The sequence below is a fragment of the Bombina bombina genome, chromosome 7 (genome assembly GCF_027579735.1).
Source record: "Bombina bombina isolate aBomBom1 chromosome 7, aBomBom1.pri, whole genome shotgun sequence".
NCBI lineage: Eukaryota > Metazoa > Chordata > Amphibia > Anura > Bombinatoridae > Bombina > Bombina bombina.
The window spans coordinates 54,700,615-54,722,334 of record NC_069505.1 but is presented as its reverse complement, the minus strand read 5'-3'; the positions used below and the strand labels follow the sequence as shown (position 1 = coordinate 54,722,334).

Below are 21,720 nucleotides of genomic sequence, written 5' to 3'. Positions count from 1 at the left end.
TACCAATTAACCCTACATCTAAAGGTCTGTCTTGTTGCTGCTGGTGAATGAGAGAGGAGGTAAGGTTGATAGAGATAGGAATACTTTTAAATACTTTCACACAATTGCCTAGTTTTTGTTAATATTATTGTATTGCTTTGCAGGCACTACTGACAATGTGAATTGTGACGTGAATACCCATGATAGTGCTTGTAAATATTGGCATACAATTACAAAGTTAATGTCAAATATTATTTTATTGTTTTTAGAGACTTGTGGAGCAGGGAGGGCTGTGGGTGGGGGGGGGGTGGGGGGCTATTCGAAGGTGAAAGAAAACTAGAAAAGAAGGTACTGCCAGGATGGACTTAATGATAGCCTTGTAGCTAATGATACAAAGCATCTAGATTCAAGTCCCTTTCTTCACTAAATGACGCGTTTACATATAGCAAGACATTGTATAAGCGAAATGGAATCATTGTTATGTAACCTCAGCTGACTATTTGCCAAACAAATTGTGACCCGTTTATGCATGGTAACCTTTGATTGAAAAATAAAGTTTAAAAAAAAAAAAGCTGCCAATTGAACTTACATTAATACAATTAGAAATCAGACCCATTTAACACAAGCAACTATATCCATGAATTATGTTTCTATCCAGAAATGTATCCAAGCAATTTTTCAATTTACGTTATGGGCATTCACTACCTCCTTAGGCAGCGAGTTCCAAATTTGATTGCTCTTACAGTGAAAAACATTTACATTGCTGAAGATTAAATCTCCTTTCCTTTAGCCTGAGATTGTGACCTCTTGTCACAAACAACTGCGTTGGAATACGTAGTTTGGTTCTCAAAGACCACTTTCCACCTTCCTTCTTCTGGTTCCAGTTTCTTCCTAAAAGACTGAATGGTCAGTATGGCTCCATGAACATAACCATTGGATAGTGTCAGTAATGGATTCACTTTTTATGTGGACTTTTTTTATTTTTTTTAAAGTAGATTTGTGAGATTCATATATTTTGCTCCTTATCTTGCTTGTCTTTTAGTGCTAATGACAAGGTTGGATTTTGTGTGCAGTGTTAGAAGCCATCATAGAAGGCTGAGGTTATTACCCAAATACCAGAGGTACATCTAGGCTTATTAACCATTAATGTTTTATCAATCAAAAATCAGTTCTTATTAGCGTGCTGGACTTACCAGAAGTAGATTCATTACGTTGCGCCTCCTTCCTCAAAACCCCTGAGAATTGTTGCATCTAGAAACATTAGAATTTTCCACACTAACAGCAGAAGCATTATTTCAGTCATAGATGTGTGACCATTGACAGCAATAATTGTTGTCCACTTCCCTGGAGTAATGTCCATTGTCACATACACATGAACAAAAACTAGCATGCACTTGTTACAGACACCAGCCCTCAACTGAAGCGGCTATCATTTGTCTGACCTTGACTAGCTCAAAACCGTTTTATCAGGGTTTAGACGCACATAACAGATCAAGGCAGATAAAACCGGTTTGAACCAACAGCTGTCAACCAACTTAAAATTACACAAGAATATGAGCTTGTCCCAATTAATGTGCATACTACTGTATATGCTCTCCAAATGTGTTCAGCTAGCTCCCAGTAGTAAATTGCTACTCCTTCAACAAAGAATACCAAGTGAATGAAGCAGATTTGTAACTATAAGTAAATTGGAAAGCAGTTTAAAATTGTAGGATCTATATGAATCATGAAAAAAAAATGTTTGGTTTTATATACCTTTAAAGGGACAGTCAAGTCCAAAGAAAACTTTCATGATTTAAATAGGGCATGTCATTTTAAACAACTTTTCAATTTACTTTTATTACCAATTTTGCTTTGTTCTCTTGGTATTCTTAGTTGAAAGCTAATTCTAGGAGGTTCATATGCTAATTTCTTAGACATTGAAGACTGCCTCTAATCTGAATGCATTTGACCACTAGAGGGCATTAGTTCATGTGTTTCATATAGATAACATTGAGCTCATGCACATGAAGTTACCCTGGAGCCAGCACTGATTGGCTAAACTGCATGTCTGTCAAAAGAACTGAAATAAGGGGGCAGTCAGCAGAAGCTTAGATACAAGGTAATCATAGCGCTAAAAAGTATATTAATATAACTGTGTTGGTTATGCAAAGCTGGGGAATGGGTAATAAAGGGATTATCTTTCTTTTTAAACAACAAAAATTCTGGTGTTGACTGTCCCTTTAAGTTATACATGTGATAGAATATAAATGTAAAACACTACCCTGATTAAACCTCAGAGTATGAGGTCTTTTTGCACCTTAAAAAAAATCACAGTATTTTTTTTTTTTTTATTAAACCCTAGTCATTAGTTATGAAATAGAATGTACAGCTAGTCCCAATGTCATTATGGAAGTTACAGAATTCTCCCCTTCATTCTGTGTAGTATATAAATGTATTCCTTTTAATTCACTAACCCATGGCTTCATTTATTTCATATTTTACAAAAAATGTGAGAGTTCCTGTTATGCGAGAAATACTAGTTTGTCTGTTTTAATTAGGACTGATTTGCTTTTGGGACAAACCATTTATAATCCAAAACAGTATATTTATTTTTGTATAGTGATGGTCAAATTCCTAATACACAAAGGCAGATCAATATTTTAGAAGCCTTTAAGGGACATGAAATCCAATTTTTTTTTCTTTCATGATTCAGACAGAGCATGTGATTTTAAACAACTTTCTAATTTACTCCTATTATCAATTTTTCTTTGTTTTCTGTAATGTAAGCATAGGAGCCGGCCCCTTTTTTGGTTCAGCACCAGATTAGCACTTTCTGATTGGTGTCTAAATGTAGCCACCAATCAGCAAGCACTACCCAGATGCTGAATCAAAAACGGGTCGGCTCCTTAGCTTACATTCAAATAAAGATACCAAGAGAACAAAGAAAAAATGATAATAGGAGTAAATTAGAAAGTTGTTTAAAATTGCTTGTTCTATCTATCTAAATCATAAGTTTAATTTTGACCAGGAGGCTGGACTGACCCTTTAAGGGACGTAAAAGAAAATGCTGCAATGCATTGTATTATTGCACTATTGCTAGTCTATAACTGTGTGTTTAAACCCTGCAAAGTTAGCTACAGAGAAGCAATGCACTGCTGGGAGCTAGCTGAACACATCTGGTGAGACAATGACAAAAAAAGACACGTGTGTGTCCACCAGCTCCCAGGATTGTAGGTTATGTACATATTCTTTTTTTAGCAGTTGATACCAAAAGAACAAACACATTTGAAAACATAAATGTATATAAATGTGTCTTAAAATGTAAATTTTTACTTTTCTATCCCTTTAAAACATTTCCTAAAAATGTCCAGTGGCACATGGACAGATTAAGATAAGGCTGAAGAGAAAACAGAAAGAGAAACAGTCTGCCAGGAACCAACAGCAGCTCAATAGCTTGTTCTATGGCCCAGTTGCCACCTGGAAGTAGCTTCTTTCTGCCCAATTGTGCTTTCGCCATAGAACAGGCTAACAATGGTTTTGGGCCGGTTGTTCGTTCCTGTGAGTGCGCTTCTCTCTGTGTATTTAGTCTCCCTATGGGAAAAAAGGGCAGATGTGGACTCCTTGCTCAGTGTGCTTAGAGGAATACGGCTACACCTTACTGATGAGGCCCAATAAAGGCCGAAACGATCGTCTGGGTTTGCTGTGTTCCTTGTTCATAGAGGAATTGCCTGGTATTTCGGGGCTGGACTGACCGTAATAGGTGGGATCAGATTGATATACTACAGGAAAGTTTTACTCTGTGAAAAGCATTACTGGGCTAAAAGAAGCTGCACCCAGGTGGTAAATCGCCATAGAACAGGCTAACAATAGTATTGAGCCAGTTCGTTCCTGTGAGTGTGCTTCTCTCAGTGTGTATAAAGGCTGAAGGGAACCCTCCATCTGCTTTTCATCCCTCCAGATGGCTTTTTTAAATTCTGGCCACCTTGTTTACCCACCCATCAAACATACAGCACACAGTTTTAGTTCTGCTTTTCCCATGGGACACAAAAACTACGACATACATTTTTAGTTCTGCTTTGACCTGGGGATACAAAAACTACGACACACATTCTCAGTTCTGCTTTTTCTCAGGTGGTGCAAAAATTATTGCAAAGTGCCATGTGACTCATTGGGCACCACTTGACTATCCCTGGTACAGACTGTTGAAGATAACTTGTGGGCAAAGTGATTTGATTTTTGTCTCCATAGTTCTTGAGCAGATTTCTGTTGCACAAGGATAAGTAACAAGAGCTTCCTACCGTTCTGTTAAAAGGGGAATGTTTAGAATTCCCAGTCTTGTGTGATATTCCAATTAACAGAATGTATTTGTATCAGTATCCCAAGAATTACCTCTTCTGGTTCCTTTCCTGTCGCCAGAGGTGACTTGTAAAAGTTTCCAAGTTTTAGAAGGTTACTTTATATACCCGTTTGCATAATGTAAATAGACTCCTCCATAAAATTATTGTATTAATGTTTCATCTGTATTATGATCCATCAGGTCTATCCATTTCTAGTTTGTGACATCTAGTTAAAGCAGGGCTTGACAAATTTGTTCAAAATCTAGGAGCCAGCCCATAAATTTAGGAGCCAGATGCTTTTAGCCATCCTTATGATATAATAAATATATATTATAAAATGTGTGTGTGAGCTTGTGTTGTTTGTTGGCCACATGACCTCGAATCTGTCTGCCATGTGACTGACAGTGCAATCAGGAATCACATGTTAAATCAAGTGACATTAACTCCCTCCCCCATGTGTTATTGGTAAAGAGGCTTCGTAGGAAGTATTAGAGAGAAGGATTGGCCAAAGTTGAATTTGTATTTCACAGCTACAGGGCCCTGAAAGAATGCAGATGTACTAGGCTAAAATTTTAGGTATGGCTGGTGGTGGTTACCCATGGGGGTCTTGGACTCTAAACCAGGCAGTGGCTCCCTGGCGCCTGGGTTGGTCAAGTCATGGGTTAATGAATAGGTTAAATCTGTTTAAAATTTAGGAACCAGACATAATATTTAGAAGCCAGAGAGTGGTATTTGTATAGGAATAAATAGATAATAACCCCCTTGCACCTGGGTTTATCGAGCCTTAGGATTAGGAGTCTTTAACCGTCTATATACAGTGATACAACTTGATTTTGACTTTTAATATTGGTTCAGAATAATATATTTTATTTTTGATATTTTAAAACCCAGTACAAAACAAGATATAAAGAATATAGTATAACTACAGGCATCAGATCACAGGCATGACCTGAACAGGCACATTTTTTTTTTATTCCCCCCATTTATGGAGGAGGCAGGGCTGGTTTAGAAATTGATGTGGCTATAGTGAAACAAGAGAGAAGTTTATCTCTATCATACAGTTTGAGACATGATTGTCTAAGGTAAGATAGCAGAAGAATAATACAGAAAGAGAGAGGCTTAGAGGTGGGGAAAAAAAAGATGATTAAGAAAGATAGACAAATAGATAGAGCACCAGACTGCTAGAGGGCGTGCAGAGAGTCATTCCTGTGTTGTATTTTCTTGGCACAGCAGCAGAGAGCAGAAGGCACTTGCAAATGATTACAGGAGCATATTGGGATCCAGCTAATGAAGAAGGGGTGCTGCATTATGCAAACATTGTCAACTGTAGCCACTGCAAAACAGAAGCACAAGTATTAGAGAAGAGTAGCATAACCAGGACAGTGAGGCAGAAGGGCAGAAAAGAAAATCCTGAATGAGAGAATCAAAGTAAGTGTTTAAATTTCATATAAGCCTACTGGAGGGCCAATAATGGATAGGAAAGTTGAGACCTAGAAAGCATGGGGACCTGAACATGCTAGGAGAAGTTCCCATCCTCCATCCCTCCCCTTTGTTGGCTGGTTTTGTAATGTCATAACAAGTAGGGGCGCTTTCTTCTGTGCTTTCATTCGCACTAGAAATTTTGGGTATCTACAGTTATGGTTTGCAGTAACAAAGTTTATAAATAGGGGGTGTGTCCTTTCTCCCGTTTAAGAGACAGCACATTTAAGATTGGGCAAGCAACTTTGGGGTTTTATGCAACAGTTAACAGTTAAATTGGTTGAGTTATGTTTACTTATTGACTATTTATTTAATAAAGCACACTGCTCTGTTTATAACCCAATTTGGTGTCTGTTTCAGTAATTTAATAGAACAGAGTCCATTGCATAGAAGTTAAGAAATATAAATGAAAGAAGAATGTAGCTGAAAAAAAAGAAGAAAATTGAAAGGGTAAAACATTAATCAAGCGACTTACTGTGAATAGGTTAAATGTGATAACACCATCTTTGTCTGTGTCCAAGCCCTGGAAAAATCCTGTTAAAAAAACAAACCTTAAGGTCAGAATTAATAGAGAACACATGGTAGAACCTATGAAAGTGACACAATAGCCATAACAACCAATTATACAAAGGTGTTGCTAGTGAAAAAGAAAAATGTCCTATGATAGTGGAATTATATATAATAGGTATATATGTTACAGGCAACGTGGGAAACTATGGTATTGTATAGAATGCCTAGCATTTTTTGGCAAAGTATGAAATGAGCTTATTTCATTCTGACCTTATATACGTTACCTATGGATTTTAATAGAAAATAGAATACCTAGCATTTATGTCTAATATAATAAAGTGTCACACCTGTTATCTATTAACCAATCGAAACCTTTGAAACTCAAACTAATTCAAAAGATAATAGAAACACAGATGATACAATTTTATTAATGAACTGGTATCTGAAACCTAAAAGGCAGCCTTGATCAATACTGAATGAAAACGGCAAAAGGTGTCAATTAGTAGTTTCACACGTTTCCGAAAACAAACTCTAATCTATAAACTACCTAGGAAATGTGTACAGATGATTTTATTTCATAAAGTGTCTTGAAGTTTTAGTCATATTTATTATGCAAGTGACATTTCGGGATATCTATTCTTCCTCAGATAAAGTGAAAAACATGGTGTATAAACAATATAAAGCAGAAACCCCACCCCTTTCTGTAAAAAAAATCTGCCTGAATTTTGCAAAAAGTGGTGTGTCAATTTAAAAAAAAATGCTCACTTGACCTTAGAAGGAAACGCGCTCCTTAAGAGATGGATTGATGATCATAGACCCGAGCATTGTTTAAAAAAACACAACTAATTAAAACCAACAAAGAATGGGTCATATCAAAGTCCCAACTCTACCAGTTGCAACACCATTCTACCAGAACCTACGTGTGTCATTCACATAAAAATAAAAAGTTCCACATAAGACATTACTTAACTTGCACTATGAAATATGTAGTGCATTTGCTAAGTTGTACTTGTGGTACATTTTACGTAGGTAAAACTACAGATGACAAACACACTTGCATGGCTAATCTTAAATTAGCAATCCAATCAGCAACCACTACAGGTAAAAGTGATAAACCAGTAGCAAGAGACTTTATGCAAGAAGGTGACTTACTTAGTAAACCATGTACCCTCACTTAAGAGACAGATATCGTGAAATGGATATCATAAGAAGAAATTGTTACAATTAGAACCCAACTAGATGCACAGACTTAATACACTTCCACTATCCACAGGGACTAAAATAGTCATATTGATTGGTATTGTTTCTTATGAAACTATATTCATCCTTTATTGTGGTTATATATAATTGTCATGTACTATCAGTGGTCATCATACTATACATGTCTTAGATTGTTTTTAGTCATTATTATTATCAGGTATTTGTAGAGAGCCAACAGGTTCTGCAGTGCTATTCCTTTATAATCTTTGCTTACAAAACATTTATACCTATATTAACAACACTATAGATCTATATAAACTTCTTTAGAAAATGCTCAAGGGAAATCTGTCAAATAAACAAAAACATTTTAAAAGTTAACAGCCACTCACTAAACATAGTCTCCAGTCTGATCAGACAGCACGCAAAACTGTCAAAATCCACAGCTAAATCAGGTTCTGCATATCTGGTGATGATCAGCTGATGCAGAGGATTGCTCAACTTGAACCCTGTAGGAAGAAATACACAAAAAATATGGTAAAAGAGGGGGGGGGGGGGGGAAAAAATTTACACAAATTTTTTTTTTGGAAAAATGAAGGCTAATTATTAAAATAAAAGGCCCTAGTATATAATGGGCTAAATTAGATATCATTATCATCTATATATCATCTATATATCATCTATACATCCATCTATTTCTCTCACTTACCTGCAGACTCCACAGCCATGCGCATTTCATAGGCATTCATACTTCCTGATTTATCAATGTCAAACTTCCTGAAAACAGTCTGCAAAACATGAAAATAAGCACACATGAAATACTCAAATAAACTAGAAGAAAAATTACCCCTGTGAAAGGTGCTAAACACATAGTAAAAGTTAGCTCTGGAGCAGCAATGCACTTCCAATTCAGAGTTGAGCCAGTTAGCGAATCATAATCAGCGTATGTATGTAGCTGCTAATCACCATCCGTTTTCAGCTCAGTAACGGACATGCAGGGCTAACTTTACAGAAACATTATACTCAAAATGTAAATTCCCCATAAATCAAAGGGACATTAGAGTCAGAATGAAACCCCAAATTTTTCTTTCATGATTTAGATAGAGAATACAATTTTAAACAGCATTACAATTTACTTCTATTACCAAGCTTTCTTAATTGTCTTGCTATCCTTTGTTGAAAAGCAGAGATGTAAGCTCAGGAGTGTGCATGGGTCTGCAGCACTATATGACAGCAGTTTTGTAACAATTTCATACATTAGCAGGAGCACTAGATGGCAGCACTATTTTCTGTCATTAGCACACTACCAACCTAGGTGTCTCTTCAACAAAGAATAACATGAGAATGAAGCAAATTTGATAACAGAAGTAAATTGGAAACCGTTTTAAAAATTGTATTCTCTGTCTGAATCATGAAAGAAAAAAATGTAGGTTTATGTCCCTTTAAAGGGACATGTCTGCGGTGCTTGTACCATCTGGTAATAACTCCGTGTTCATTGCTGACATGATACAAGCCCCACTGGTGCTCTGGGCAGCTGCAGTATATAAAATGCTGGTGCACTGAGAGTATCTAGCTATGCTTTACATGCACGTGCAGAGAATAAATGTTAAAACAGTTAACTAAAACAGTGAGAACTTTCACTAGAAGCATTTATGATAATACATTTATATTGCAAATATGTTTCAATTTAAAGATGTAATTCATCTCTGTGCATTTAAACTTTGACCGGAATGTACCGTAAAATGGATTAAGTAGAACATACCATTTTAACCCTCCAATTTACTTCTATATTCAAATTTTGCTTAGTTCTTTTGGTATCCTTTGTTAAAAAAAGGTTCAGTAAGCTATAAAGAAAATAAGCACATATATTTAGTTTGTGCCTTAAAGGGAAACACAATTTTAAACAACGTTCCACTTCATTTCTATTATCTTTTTTTGACTGACAACAAAACACTACTTAGAGCTAGCTCAGACATCTTCAAACTTGGCCCTCCAGAGGTTTTGGAGCTACATTTCCCATGATGCACAGCCACCTGATATACTGGCTGAGCATCATGGGAAATGTAGTTCCAAAACCTCTGGAGGGCCAAGTTTGAAGATGTCTGAGCTAACTGAACACATCTGGTGAGCCAAAGACAAGAGATATATATTTTAAACACTGTCATTTAGTTAGCCTGGTAGCATCCATATTCATGGTCTTATATGCTGTGGCCTATTAGAGACAAATGTTAATGAGCATGTGCTCACAATATTGCACAATATTAGCTATATGGCACACATGAACTAGCACTGTCTAGCTGTGAAAAATGGTCAAAATGCACGGAGATAAGAGGCGGCCTTCAAGGGTTTAGAAATTAGCATATGAGCCTATCTAGGTTTAGCTTTCAACAAAAAATACCAAGAGAACTAAGCAAATATGATGATAAAAGTAAATTGGATTTTTTTTAAACTGCATGTCCTTTCTGAATCATGAAAGTTTAATTTTGAGTTGACTGTCCCTTTAAGCACAATGGAGACCTTTCAGCCTCTGTAGCAAGTACCATTTGTAGAGGTATATTACAGCAAAAGCAGGAAAAAAATAATGTATATTGGTATGCCGTTTTATTATCCATAAACATTTTATGGTGGTTAAATTATGAAGTTAAAGGGACAGAACGCCAAAAAAAATCATTTCATGATTTGGATAGAACATACAATTTTAAACAACTTTCTAAATTACTTCTATTATCAAATTTGCTTCATTCTGTTGTTATCCATTGCTGAAGGAACAGCACTGCACTAGCTGAACACATCTAGTTAGCCAAACACAAGAGACAAATGTGTGCAGGCACCAATCAGCAGCTAGCTCCCACTAGTGTAGGGTATGTGTGTATTCTTTTTCAACAAGGGATACCAAAAGAATGAAGCATATTTGAAAATAGAAGTGAATTTAAAAGTGTCTTAAAATGACATGATCTATCTGAATCATGTGAGTTTAATTTTGACTTTCCTATCCCTTTAATGTCCCTTTCACAGTTCATTTCTATCTTTATCCCTTTAAATGAGAAGAAAGAATCTCAGAAAACATGTTTCATAATCATCCTGTATTGCGGGGACAGATTTCCATCTTTCATAAAATCAGCTCTTACCAGGTAATGCTTTATTTTATTCCACAGCACATTAAACTCTACCATTCCCAGTTTTCCATTCCCATCTTTCTGTAAAAATAACGTTAAGAAAAGTATTTGTCAAGTCTTATTTTCATAGAAATTTGTGGGGTTTCAGGTTACTTATTATGTGCAAAAGAGAGAAGTGCTCAACCTGGGAACGAGCAATAGAATAATAGCTTGTTCTATGGCTAGCTACCGCCCTAGGAGCCGTCTCTGTTTGCTCAATATGTGCCTTTCACAGAGAAGAACTTTCCTGAAGCATATCAGTCTGATCCTGACTTCACAGTACAGTCCAGCCCCGAAATACCAGGCAATCACTCTCTGAACGAGAGAAACAGCAAAACCCCAGACGTACGTTTCGGCCTAGTGTGGGCCTCGTCAGTGAGGTGCAGCCATATCCCTCTAGGCACACTCAGCAACGCCTCCACGTCTGGATTACCGCATCACACTTAGGGAGACTTCCCTCCGGGTCATAAATTGCATAAATAAAAAGAGAGAAGCGCTCAACCTGTGAACAAACAATAGCATAATAGCTTGTTCTATGGCTAGTTACCACCCAAGAAGCAGCCTCTTTTTGCTCAATATGTGCCTTTCACAGAGAAGAACTTTCCTGAAGCATATCAGTCTGATCCTGACTTAACAGTAGAGTACAACCCCAAAATACCAGGCAATTCCTCTCTGTACGAGAGAAAGAGCAAAACCCCAGACATACGTTTTGGCCTAGTGTGGGCCTCGTCAGTGAGGTGCAGCCATATCCCTCTAGGCCAGTGTTTACCAAACCCAGTCTTCAGGACCCTTACTCAGATCAGATATTCATTATATATTAACTAGAGCACAGGTGAAACAATTAGCTCACCCATCAGCTGATTATTTCACCTGTGCTCTAGTTGAGATATAATGAATATCTGACCTGAGTAAGGCACACTGAGCAACGGGTCCACATCTGGTTTGCTGCATCACCCTTAGGGAGACTTCCTTCAGGGTCATAATTTGCATGTATAAAAAGAGAGAAGCACCCAACCTTGTTCTCTCTTTTTGTACACATATATTTACCCATCTTTCTTCTGCTAAATGCTTCAAATGCAGAGCTGTATAATCCCAAGCTAAAATTCCCATGATTCTCCCTATTCAATTTTTTGTACCTTGAGTATAGCTTGGAGGACCCATTATTAAAAAGGATGTTGCAGATACATAAAGCATTTTCGCTAGCTTATGTTAATGTCACTCTTTCTTTTCTTTTTTGTGCGTACATTAATCTTGGGTCTTCCCAAGAGTAAGAATCGAAAACCACTTGTGGGCACCTTGATCACATACCCTAGAGCAGAGATGCTCAGACTTTAGTGAGTTGTGATCTACTTTTTTGTAAAATTTGTCACGGAGGTCTACTTATGCCAAATTTAAGAGAACTGCACATAGAGTATGCTCCAAATGTTAAGAAAAATCAGGGTGCCCATGCGTGGATGCAGGGGTTTGGAGGTATAAAATACGTTATAAGCTAGCATGCTTTGATGCAGGGGTTAGGAGGTATGGATTACAGTATAAGCTTGCATGCGTGGATTCAGGGGTTTGGAGGTATAAATTACAGTGTAAGCTAGCATGCGTGGATTCAGGGGTTTGGAGGTATGAAATACAGTATAAGCTAGCATGCATTGAGGAAGGGGTTTGGAGGTATGAAATTCGGTATAAGCTAGCATGAGTGGATTGCAGGGGTTTGAGGTATGAAAACAATGTAAGCTAGCATGCTTGGATTCAGGGGTTTGGAGGCATGAGATACAGTATAAGCTAGCATGCATGGATTTAGGGGTTTGGAGGTATGAAATACGGTATAAACTAGCATGCGTTGAGGAAGGGGTTTGGTGGTATGAAATACGGTATAAGCTAGCATGAGTGGATGCAGGGGTTTGAGGTATGAAATACAGTATAAGCTAGCATGTGTAGATGCAGGGGTTTGAAGGTATGAAATACAGTATAAAGTATCCTGTGTGGATGCAGGGGTTTGGAGGTATGAGTTACAGTATAAGCTAGCATGCGTGAATGCAGAAGTTTGAAGGTATGAAATATGGTATAAGCTAGCATGCGTGGATGCAGGAGTTTAAAGGTATGAAATACAGTGTAAGCTAGCATGCGTGGATTCAGGGGTTTTGAGGTATGAAATACAGTATAAGCAAGCATGCGTGGACACGGGTTTGAAGGTATGAAATACGGTATAAGCTAGCATGCGTGGATGCAGGGGTTTGAAGGTATGAAATACAGTATAAGCTAGCATGCGTGGATTCAGGGGTTTTGAGGTATGAAATACAGTATAAGCTAGCATGGGTGGATTCAAGGGTTTGGAGGTATGAAATATGGTATAAGCTAGCATGCATGGATGCAGGGGTTTGAAGGTATGAAATACGGTATAAGCTAGCATGAGTGGATGCAGGGGTTTGAGGTATGAAATACAGTATAAGCTAGCATGTGTAGATGCAGGGATTTGAAGGTATGAAATATGGTATAAGCTAGCATGAGTGGATGCAGGGGTTTTGAGGTATGAAATACGGTATAAGCTAGCATGTGTGGATGCAGGGGTTTGGAGGTATGAAATACAGTATAAAGTATCCTGTGTGGATGCAGGGGTTTGGAGGTATGAGTTACAGTATAAGCTAGCATGCATGAATGCAGGGGTTTGTAGGTATGAAATACAGTATAAAGTATCATGTGTGGATGCAGGGGTTTGGAGGTATGAGTTACAGTATAAAGTAGCATGCATGGATGGATGCAGGGGTTTGAAGGTATGAAATATGGTATAATCTCTATTCACAATTTAATTTGATATTGATTTATCCTCAAAACAGAAAATTAAATTGACATAAAATCCAAATTTGATTTCTTCAGGATTCTGATAAAGAATAAAATTTTAAACAACTTTCCAATTTACGTCTATTTCCTAATTTGCTTTATTCTGTTGGTATCCTTTTTTGAAGAAGCAGCAATGCACTAATGGGAGCTAGCTGAATGCATTGGGTGAGCCAATAACATGAGGAAAATATGTGCAGCCACCAATCAATAGCTCCTGAGCCTACCTAGGTATCCTTTTCAACACATGATATCAAGAGAACTAAAGAAATTAGAAGTAAATTAGAAAGCTGTTTAAAGTCAAATGCCCTCTCTGAATCATGAAGGAAAAAAATGTGGGGTTCATGTCCCTTTAAGGACAGTACCGGGAGATATGTGTAAGTAATCTGCAAACCGCTAGAGCAGGTGATATTGCAGACAGAACCTCAGTATAAATTCTTAAAGGATACATCCATCAGGTTCACCATACTGCGGCACGACTCCATACTAAAGCCCTTAGTGCGCAAGTCTTTATCTGCATTGAGAATACAGGGAAAATAAATTAAATTGCAGGGAACGGATAACAAAAACCATAGTACACATATATGAGCATCTACTTCTCGAAGAAAATGAATAATCCAAAATATACAAATGTTTCACTTCAGTTAAAGAAACACAATACCGAAACGTTTTCTTTCATGATTCAGATAGAACATACAATTTTAAACAACTTTGCAATTTACTTCTTTTAGCAGATTTGCTTTTTTTGCTGGTATCCTTTGTTGAAAGAGTAGCAATGCTGTACTGGGAGCTAGCTGAGCACATCAGGTGAGGCACGGACAAGAGATATACAAGTGCAGCCACCAATTAGCCGCTAGATCCTAGTAATGCATTACTGCTCTTGAGCCTACCTAAGTATGCTTTACAACAAAGGATAGCAAATTTCATAATAGAAGTAAATTGGAAAGTTGCTTAATATTGATTGATCTGTCTAAAGAAAAAAAAAGTTGCATGTCCCTTGAAAATATTTTTTTAAATTTTGTTTTTAGAAGAATCCCTTTCTGATTTGCAGGTTACAGAATTTAATTTCTGGCCCCTCTGGGGAGTACATACTTTTTATTATTTATTTATTTTACTCAAAAGTAAGAATTGGTTAAATGTACAGTAAAGTCCAAATTTAACTTTAATGGTCCAGATAGAACCGGCAATTAAAAACAACTTACCAATGTAAATCAAATGTGCTTCATTCTCTTGTTATCCTTTGTTGAAGAGTAAATGTAGGTTGGCTACAAGGAATTCAGGAGCGTGCATGTGTCTTTGGCATTCTATGGTTGCAGTGTTTGCAACAATGTATAACATTGCTACATACAATAATGCAAACACTTTTGCCATGCAGTGCAAATGATATGAGCCCACCTAGATTTACTCTTCAACAAAAGGATACTTACAGGACGAAGCAAATTTGATAACAGAAGTGAATTGGAAATTTACTTAAAATTTAATGCTCTACCTAAACCATGAACGTTTCATTTTGACTTTACTGTTCCTTTAAAGATTTTATCAACTGTTTTAGTACAGCAAATTTAGCCACAAATATAAACGCACCTTTAGAAAAACATACAAAAAAACAAACACTTAAAAACATACTTACGTTTGCCTATGATTTTATTTAATATGGTTTGTAGTTCCTGAGCGCTTACTTCCATATCCTGGATAAAAGAGTTAAAACAGATTTTGTAAGAGCTAACTTCTCATTAACTTGATTCACAGCATAATATAAATGTATACCCCTTGTACAATTAAACAGAAGTAGTGCCAGCCCCCCCTGCAGAACTACAGTCCAACTAGCAGTAGTCTCAGTTTTATCCACAAAACCTGAAGTACTGAACACACTAGTGCCAGCCGCTCACTATACAGTGCAGAAGAATGAGTTTATACACTTCTATATAGAATGTGCTGAGGCAATGCCACCATCACTAACACATAATGCATCACGAAAACATACTTCTGCAGCACAGGAGATAATCAATACTCCTAGCACCAATATTTCCCTGATAGTAGCCAGAGAAGGAGACTGGGGGCTGAGTAAGGGAGTCGTGTGTAGAGTCATGGTACCTCAGGGGTGGAGTCAGGGCAAAGGTGTTTACAATATGGGTGGGGGTGTGGCCAGACAGTTACATTGATAAGGGATAGCAAAACAGAGCTCCCAAACCAGAAGCATACACAAAATGTTCCGTACAACACACACTCATACTGCCAACAGCCAGTGTCTCTTACATTAACTGCACGATACTTACTGCACCAGCAAGCTGTGCGAAAAGCTTTTTAAAGCCTTCATCTAGTTGACTTTCAGATAAAACTTCCTACAAAAGAAAAACATAAAATATACCTAAAAAAAAGTGCACATAGATAAAATAAAGTGTACAAAACAGAACACAAACATACATTTTACAGAGTTTTTTTTTAATATTATGTAATATGTGCATATTAAAGGGACGTGAAACCCAAATGTATTCTTTCATGATTTAGTTAGAGAATACAATTTTAAAAAAGATTCCAATTTACTTTTATTATCAAATGTACAACACACCCTTGTTATTCTTTGTTGAAGAAATATCTAGATAGGTAGCGTGCACGTCTTGCTAATGTATATCATTGTTGCAAAACTGCTGCCATTAAGGGATCGATTTATCAAAGCCCTACAGCTGCAAGTTCTCACAAGAACTTGCTCGCCGTAATTTAACAAGCAACAGTCATCAGACCGCCGCTTCCCTAACCTCTTCGCCACCTCTAAGGTGGCGAAATTCAATCTTTGCATTCGAGTCCAACCGAGGAGATTGACAGCTCCTGCCCGCGTGTGATTGGCTGTGCGCGGGCAGGGGGCGGGATTGCACGCGAGCGCAAAATTGCGCTTGTGTGCAATGGTGATTACTTGTGTGTAATTTCACCCCGCCACAGGCCAGCTGAGATGTACAGGGGCGCGTATACGCACCCCTGTCTGCCTCAGCTTTGATAAATCTAGCCCATAGTGGGGCAGACATGTGCACACTCCTGAATGTACATGCCTGCTTTTCAACAAAGGATAACAAAAAACAAAGAAATTTGATAAAAGAAGTAAATTGGAAAGTTGTTTAAAACTGCATATTTTATCTGAATCATGAAAGTACAATTTGGGGTTTTATGGCCCTTTGTAAGGGACACATTAGTGAAAAATGAATGACAAATAGAATGATTGCTATATATGCGTGTTAAAACATTTGCAGCTAAAGTTGTTAAAATTGAGTGTGAGTTATGATTGTCTTATATGTGTGCGCCTGTGTGCAAACACTGGCTTAATATCTACCAAATGACAATGGTCTTAGTAGTATTTGTATTTCTATGTCTATGTTTATATAAATAAATGTATAGAAAAAAACGTTTTTTAGTTTTTAAAGAATTTTCATAGAATAATATCTTAAAATTATTAAGTTCTAATTCAAAAATAAAAATAAAAAATAATAATAAAAAAATATACAAAGATTATTGGTTAAAAATAATATTCTTTTATTAGAATCAATATAAAACAGTCAGTCGAAATTGCTTAATCTTAAAGTGGTTATGTGAGAAAGTTGGTACCAACCAATTGTATTGAGGTGTAGCTACAATTAGTATATGATATATGTGTGTAAAATTAGCAAGTCCAGTTTATACCTTGGCAGGTATTTAAAAATACTTTTTGTAAAAGATTTGGCTTTTCGCTCATAAAATGCACCAAAGGTAGAAAATAAGGTATAATTGGTAGAAATACAGTTGTTTAGAGATCGTTGTTGAAGACAACTATTGACACCTGGTTCAACAATAGGTGTTTATTTTCAGCCTTTTTGAAATAAGCCTTTTTGTGATATGACCAAAAGATTTAGGCTAGGTGTTTGAGCCGTTTTCTGTATGTCACAGTAATTATATCACAATAGTTATTGAACACTTAGTTTGTCTTTTGCGATATTATTAATCAACAGACTTTGAATAAGGTACCTTATTTGCAGTTCCAAGTCATATAAGAAGGTTCTTGCGTGTCCAAATGAGGTATAGATGAGAAACTTTCTTTGTCCTTTCAAAGTTTCTAGGAGCGCTTGTTGCAGCGTGTATGTCTCCTGTGAAAGTTGCCTCTGTCACTTCCGTGTCCGGTCTTGACACGCCCACCAAATGCGAGATTGACAGATAGGTAAAGAGCAAGGTTTCTCCAGTGCAGTGTAAGCAGTCTGTATCCAAGGTGATCAGTAAGCAGTCTGTATCCAAAGCAACGCGTTTCAGCTCCAAAGAGCCTTTCTCAAGCTTCTGTCAGACCTGCTTAAAATCCTATCTTTTATACCTTTGTTCCTGATTGAGTAAATTGTTTAATTGTTTTATTGAAGCATTGTCAAAGCCAATATCATTTCTGTGTGTGGTTTTCAATATGCTTAAAAGCCGCTATAGAGTATTCATGTATTCTTATTAGAAAAAAATATAATAAAATAAATAAACAACTAAATAAATAATTTTAGTAAAAAACTGGAATAGTTCTCTTTTTTCCTTTGTTGAAAAGATATTTTTTATATTTATATTGGTACTATACTGTGTGTGGTTTCAATATGTTTAAAAGCCACTTTAGATTAAGTAAATAATTATAGTTAAAACTGGAATAGAATCGGTTGGCTTAGTTCTCTTTTTTTCCTTTGTTGAAAAAATATTTTTACATTTTTATATTTCTATTGGTTCTTTCCAATGTATTTCCAAGTTATTACTGTACATTAAAAAGACTGTACATATCTATATATGACCTGCATCATATGAAAAATAAAACTTAAAATTTGTTTGTTAAGATAGAAAAATTATCAGATTTATTTATATACTTTAAAAACGTTTTTTTCTTTGGTAATAAAGGACTAAATAATATATACATATATATAGAGCTGGACATTCTAAGTGTTATAGAACAAACCAATGTGTAATAGATTGGTGAAACAGTCTCAATCTAGAGATTGTAGGTATTTATGATTTCTTGTAGTATTGTGTTATGATCTATGTGAAAAAACTTCTCAGTTCAATTTCTAAATTCAGACCTTGTGGGTGAAGAGTGTCTAAATTGTAAATCCATTTGCTTTCTAGCTGCAATAATCTTTTTTGATTATCTCCCCCTCTCTTTTGTTTTTGTAATTTGGCTATGCCCATATAGTTAAAAAATTTTAGATTACCATTATTACAGGCTTTAAAATGCTTAGGGACGGGTAGGTCCTTATTTCTATCCTCATCCATATTTTCGATGGATAAAATATGCTCTCGTATTCTTTCACGTAGGGGGCGTTCTGATTCGCCTACGTATTGCATTCCACATTTACACTGAATCATGTAGACAATATTTTTATCTGTGCATCTTATACATTCTTGGATTTTAAATTCCCTTTTATTAATATGTGATGTGACTGTTTTACTTTTCTTGGAGTGTCTGCAAGATTTGCATATAAAACATGGGAAAAAACCTTTTAGGTCCTGTCCTGTTAAATCTTTGTCTATTTTTTTATGCTGTTTAATTTGGGTTGGGGCAAGTATGTTTTTTAAATTATTAGCTTTTCTGTATATGAACCTCGGTTTTTTAGTGATAAAGGGGCCAATAATTTTATCTTGATGTAGTATGTGCCAATGTTTCTTTAGTATTTTTTCTGTTATTTTATAGTTTGCATTGAAATCACTTATGAATGGGATATTTAGTTTATTATGTTCTTGGTGGGTGTTGTCACTAAATTTTTTATTATTTTTGTTTAATATGGTATTTCTTTCCATTTTTCCTACTCCTTGTCTAATATTCTCTACAAATTCTTCCCTATAGCCTCTTTCTATAAACTTTGCCTTAAGTGCTTTTGATTGGTTATCATAATCCTCAGGTTTGTTACAATTTTTCATTACCCTCAGCATTTGTCCTTTTGGTATATTGTTCTTCCAGGCTTGATGATGGCAGCTACTTGAATGGATAAAATTGTTACTATCTACCGGTTTAAAGTAGGTTCTTGTATTGATAGTATTGTTTTCAATATAGATTTCTAAATCTAGGAAGTTCAAATTTGTGTTGCTTATTTCTTTGGTGAAGCGTATATTATAATTGTTATTATTCATTTCGTTAAAAATTATTTCAAAATTCTCAGGGGTCCCTCTCCAAATAATTATTACATCGTCTATATATCTTTTATATAGGACTAGGTTTGCACCCAGCTCGCGAGTGTCAAGGAATTGTTTTTCCCAAATTCCCATAAAAAGATTTGCATAGCTGGGTGCAAACCTAGTCCCCATTGCAGTTCCACAAATTTGAGTGTAAAAAAAGTCTTCAAATAGAAAATAGTTGTGTTTTAAAATAAAATCAATACTCTCCAGAATAAAATCCTTCTGTTCTTGTTTCATATTATTATCATCATTAAGAAATTGTTTAACTGCCTCTATTCCTTGGGTATGATCAATGATCGTGTACAATGATGTGACGTCACAACTTATTAGCCACAACTATTTTCTATTTGAAGACTTTTTTTACACTCAAATTTGTGGAACTGCAATGGGGACTAGGTTTGCACCCAGCTATGCAAATCTTTTTATGGGAATTTGGGAAAAACAATTCCTTGACACTCGCGAGCTGGGTGCAAACCTAGTCCTATATAAAAGATATATAGACGATGTAATAATTATTTGGAGAGGGACCCCTGAGAATTTTGAAATAATTTTTAACGAAATGAATAATAACAATTATAATATACGCTTCACCAAAGAAATAAGCAACACAAATTTGAACTTCCTAGATTTAGAAATCTATATTGAAAACAATACTATCAATACAAGAACCTACTTTAAACCGGTAGAAGTTTATAGAAAGAGGCTATAGGGAAGAATTTGTAGAGAATATTAGACAAGGAGTAGGAAAAATGGAAAGAAATACCATATTAAACAAAAATAATAAAAAATTTAGTGACAACACCCACCAAGAACATAATAAACTAAATATCCCATTCATAAGTGATTTCAATGCAAACTATAAAATAACAGAAAAAATACTAAAGAAACATTGGCACATACTACATCAAGATAAAATTATTGGCCCCTTTATCACTAAAAAACCGAGGTTCATATACAGAAAAGCTAATAATTTAAAAAACATACTTGCCCCAACCCAAATTAAACAGCATAAAAAAATAGACAAAGATTTAACAGGACAGGACCTAAAAGGTTTTTTCCCATGTTTTATATGCAAATCTTGCAGACACTCCAAGAAAAGTAAAACAGTCACATCACATATTAATAAAAGGGAATTTAAAATCCAAGAATGTATAAGATGCACAGATAAAAATATTGTCTACATGATTCAGTGTAAATGTGGAATGCAATACGTAGGCGAATCAGAACGCCCCCTACGTGAAAGAATACGAGAGCATATTTTATCCATCGAAAATATGGATGAGGATAGAAATAAGGACCTACCCGTCCCTAAGCATTTTAAAGCCTGTAATAATGGTAATCTAAAATTTTTTAACTATATGGGCATAGCCAAATTACAAAAACAAAAGAGAGGGGGAGATAATCAAAAAAGATTATTGCAGCTAGAAAGCAAATGGATTTACAATTTAGACACTCTTCACCCACAAGGTCTGAATTTAGAAATTGAACTGAGAAGTTTTTTCACATAGATCATAACACAATACTACAAGAAATCATAAATACCTACAATCTCTAGATTGAGACTGTTTCACCAATCTATTACACATTGGTTTGTTCTATAACACTTAGAATGTCCAGCTCTATATATATGTATATATTATTTAGTCCTTTATTACCAAAGAAAAAAACGTTTTTAAAGTATATAAATAAATCTGATAATTTTTCTATCTTAACAAACAAATTTTAAGTTTTATTTTTCATATGATGCAGGTCATATATAGATATGTACAGTCTTTTTAATGTACAGTAATAACTTGGAAATACATTGGAAAGAACCAATAGAAATATAAAAATGTAAAAATATTTTTTCAACAAAGGAAAAAAAGAGAACTAAGCCAACCGATTCTATTCCAGTTTTAACTATAATTATTTACTTAATCTAAAGTGGCTTTTAAACATATTGAAACCACACACAGTATAGTACCAATATAAATATAAAAAATATCTTTTCAACAAAGGAAAAAAGAGAACTATTCCAGTTTTTTACTAAAATTATTTATTTAGTTGTTTATTTATTTTATTATATTTTTTTCTAATAAGAATACATGAATACTCTATAGCGG

The 21,720-nt window shown here is 35.6% G+C and overlaps 1 protein-coding gene across 2 annotated transcripts in view; it reads right to left on the bottom strand.

The window, feature by feature from the left end:
• Positions 1 to 5,129: 5,129 nt before the first annotated feature.
• Positions 5,130 to 21,720, bottom strand: part of CAPN1 (calpain 1) — a 156,802-nt gene continuing 140,211 nt past the window's right edge. For both annotated transcript variants that reach the window (XM_053720121.1, XM_053720122.1), the window contains 8 exons: positions 15,745 to 15,810; positions 15,099 to 15,156; positions 13,918 to 13,982; positions 10,613 to 10,681; positions 8,194 to 8,272; positions 7,877 to 7,993; positions 6,253 to 6,311; positions 5,130 to 5,631 (listed from right to left, as the gene is read on the bottom strand). In XM_053720121.1, the coding sequence (XP_053576096.1) occupies positions 5,605 to 5,631; positions 6,253 to 6,311; positions 7,877 to 7,993; positions 8,194 to 8,272; positions 10,613 to 10,681; positions 13,918 to 13,982; positions 15,099 to 15,156; positions 15,745 to 15,810 (540 nt within the window). In that variant the 3' untranslated portion in view covers positions 5,130 to 5,604. The remainder of the gene's footprint in view (positions 5,632 to 6,252; positions 6,312 to 7,876; positions 7,994 to 8,193; positions 8,273 to 10,612; positions 10,682 to 13,917; positions 13,983 to 15,098; positions 15,157 to 15,744; positions 15,811 to 21,720) is intronic.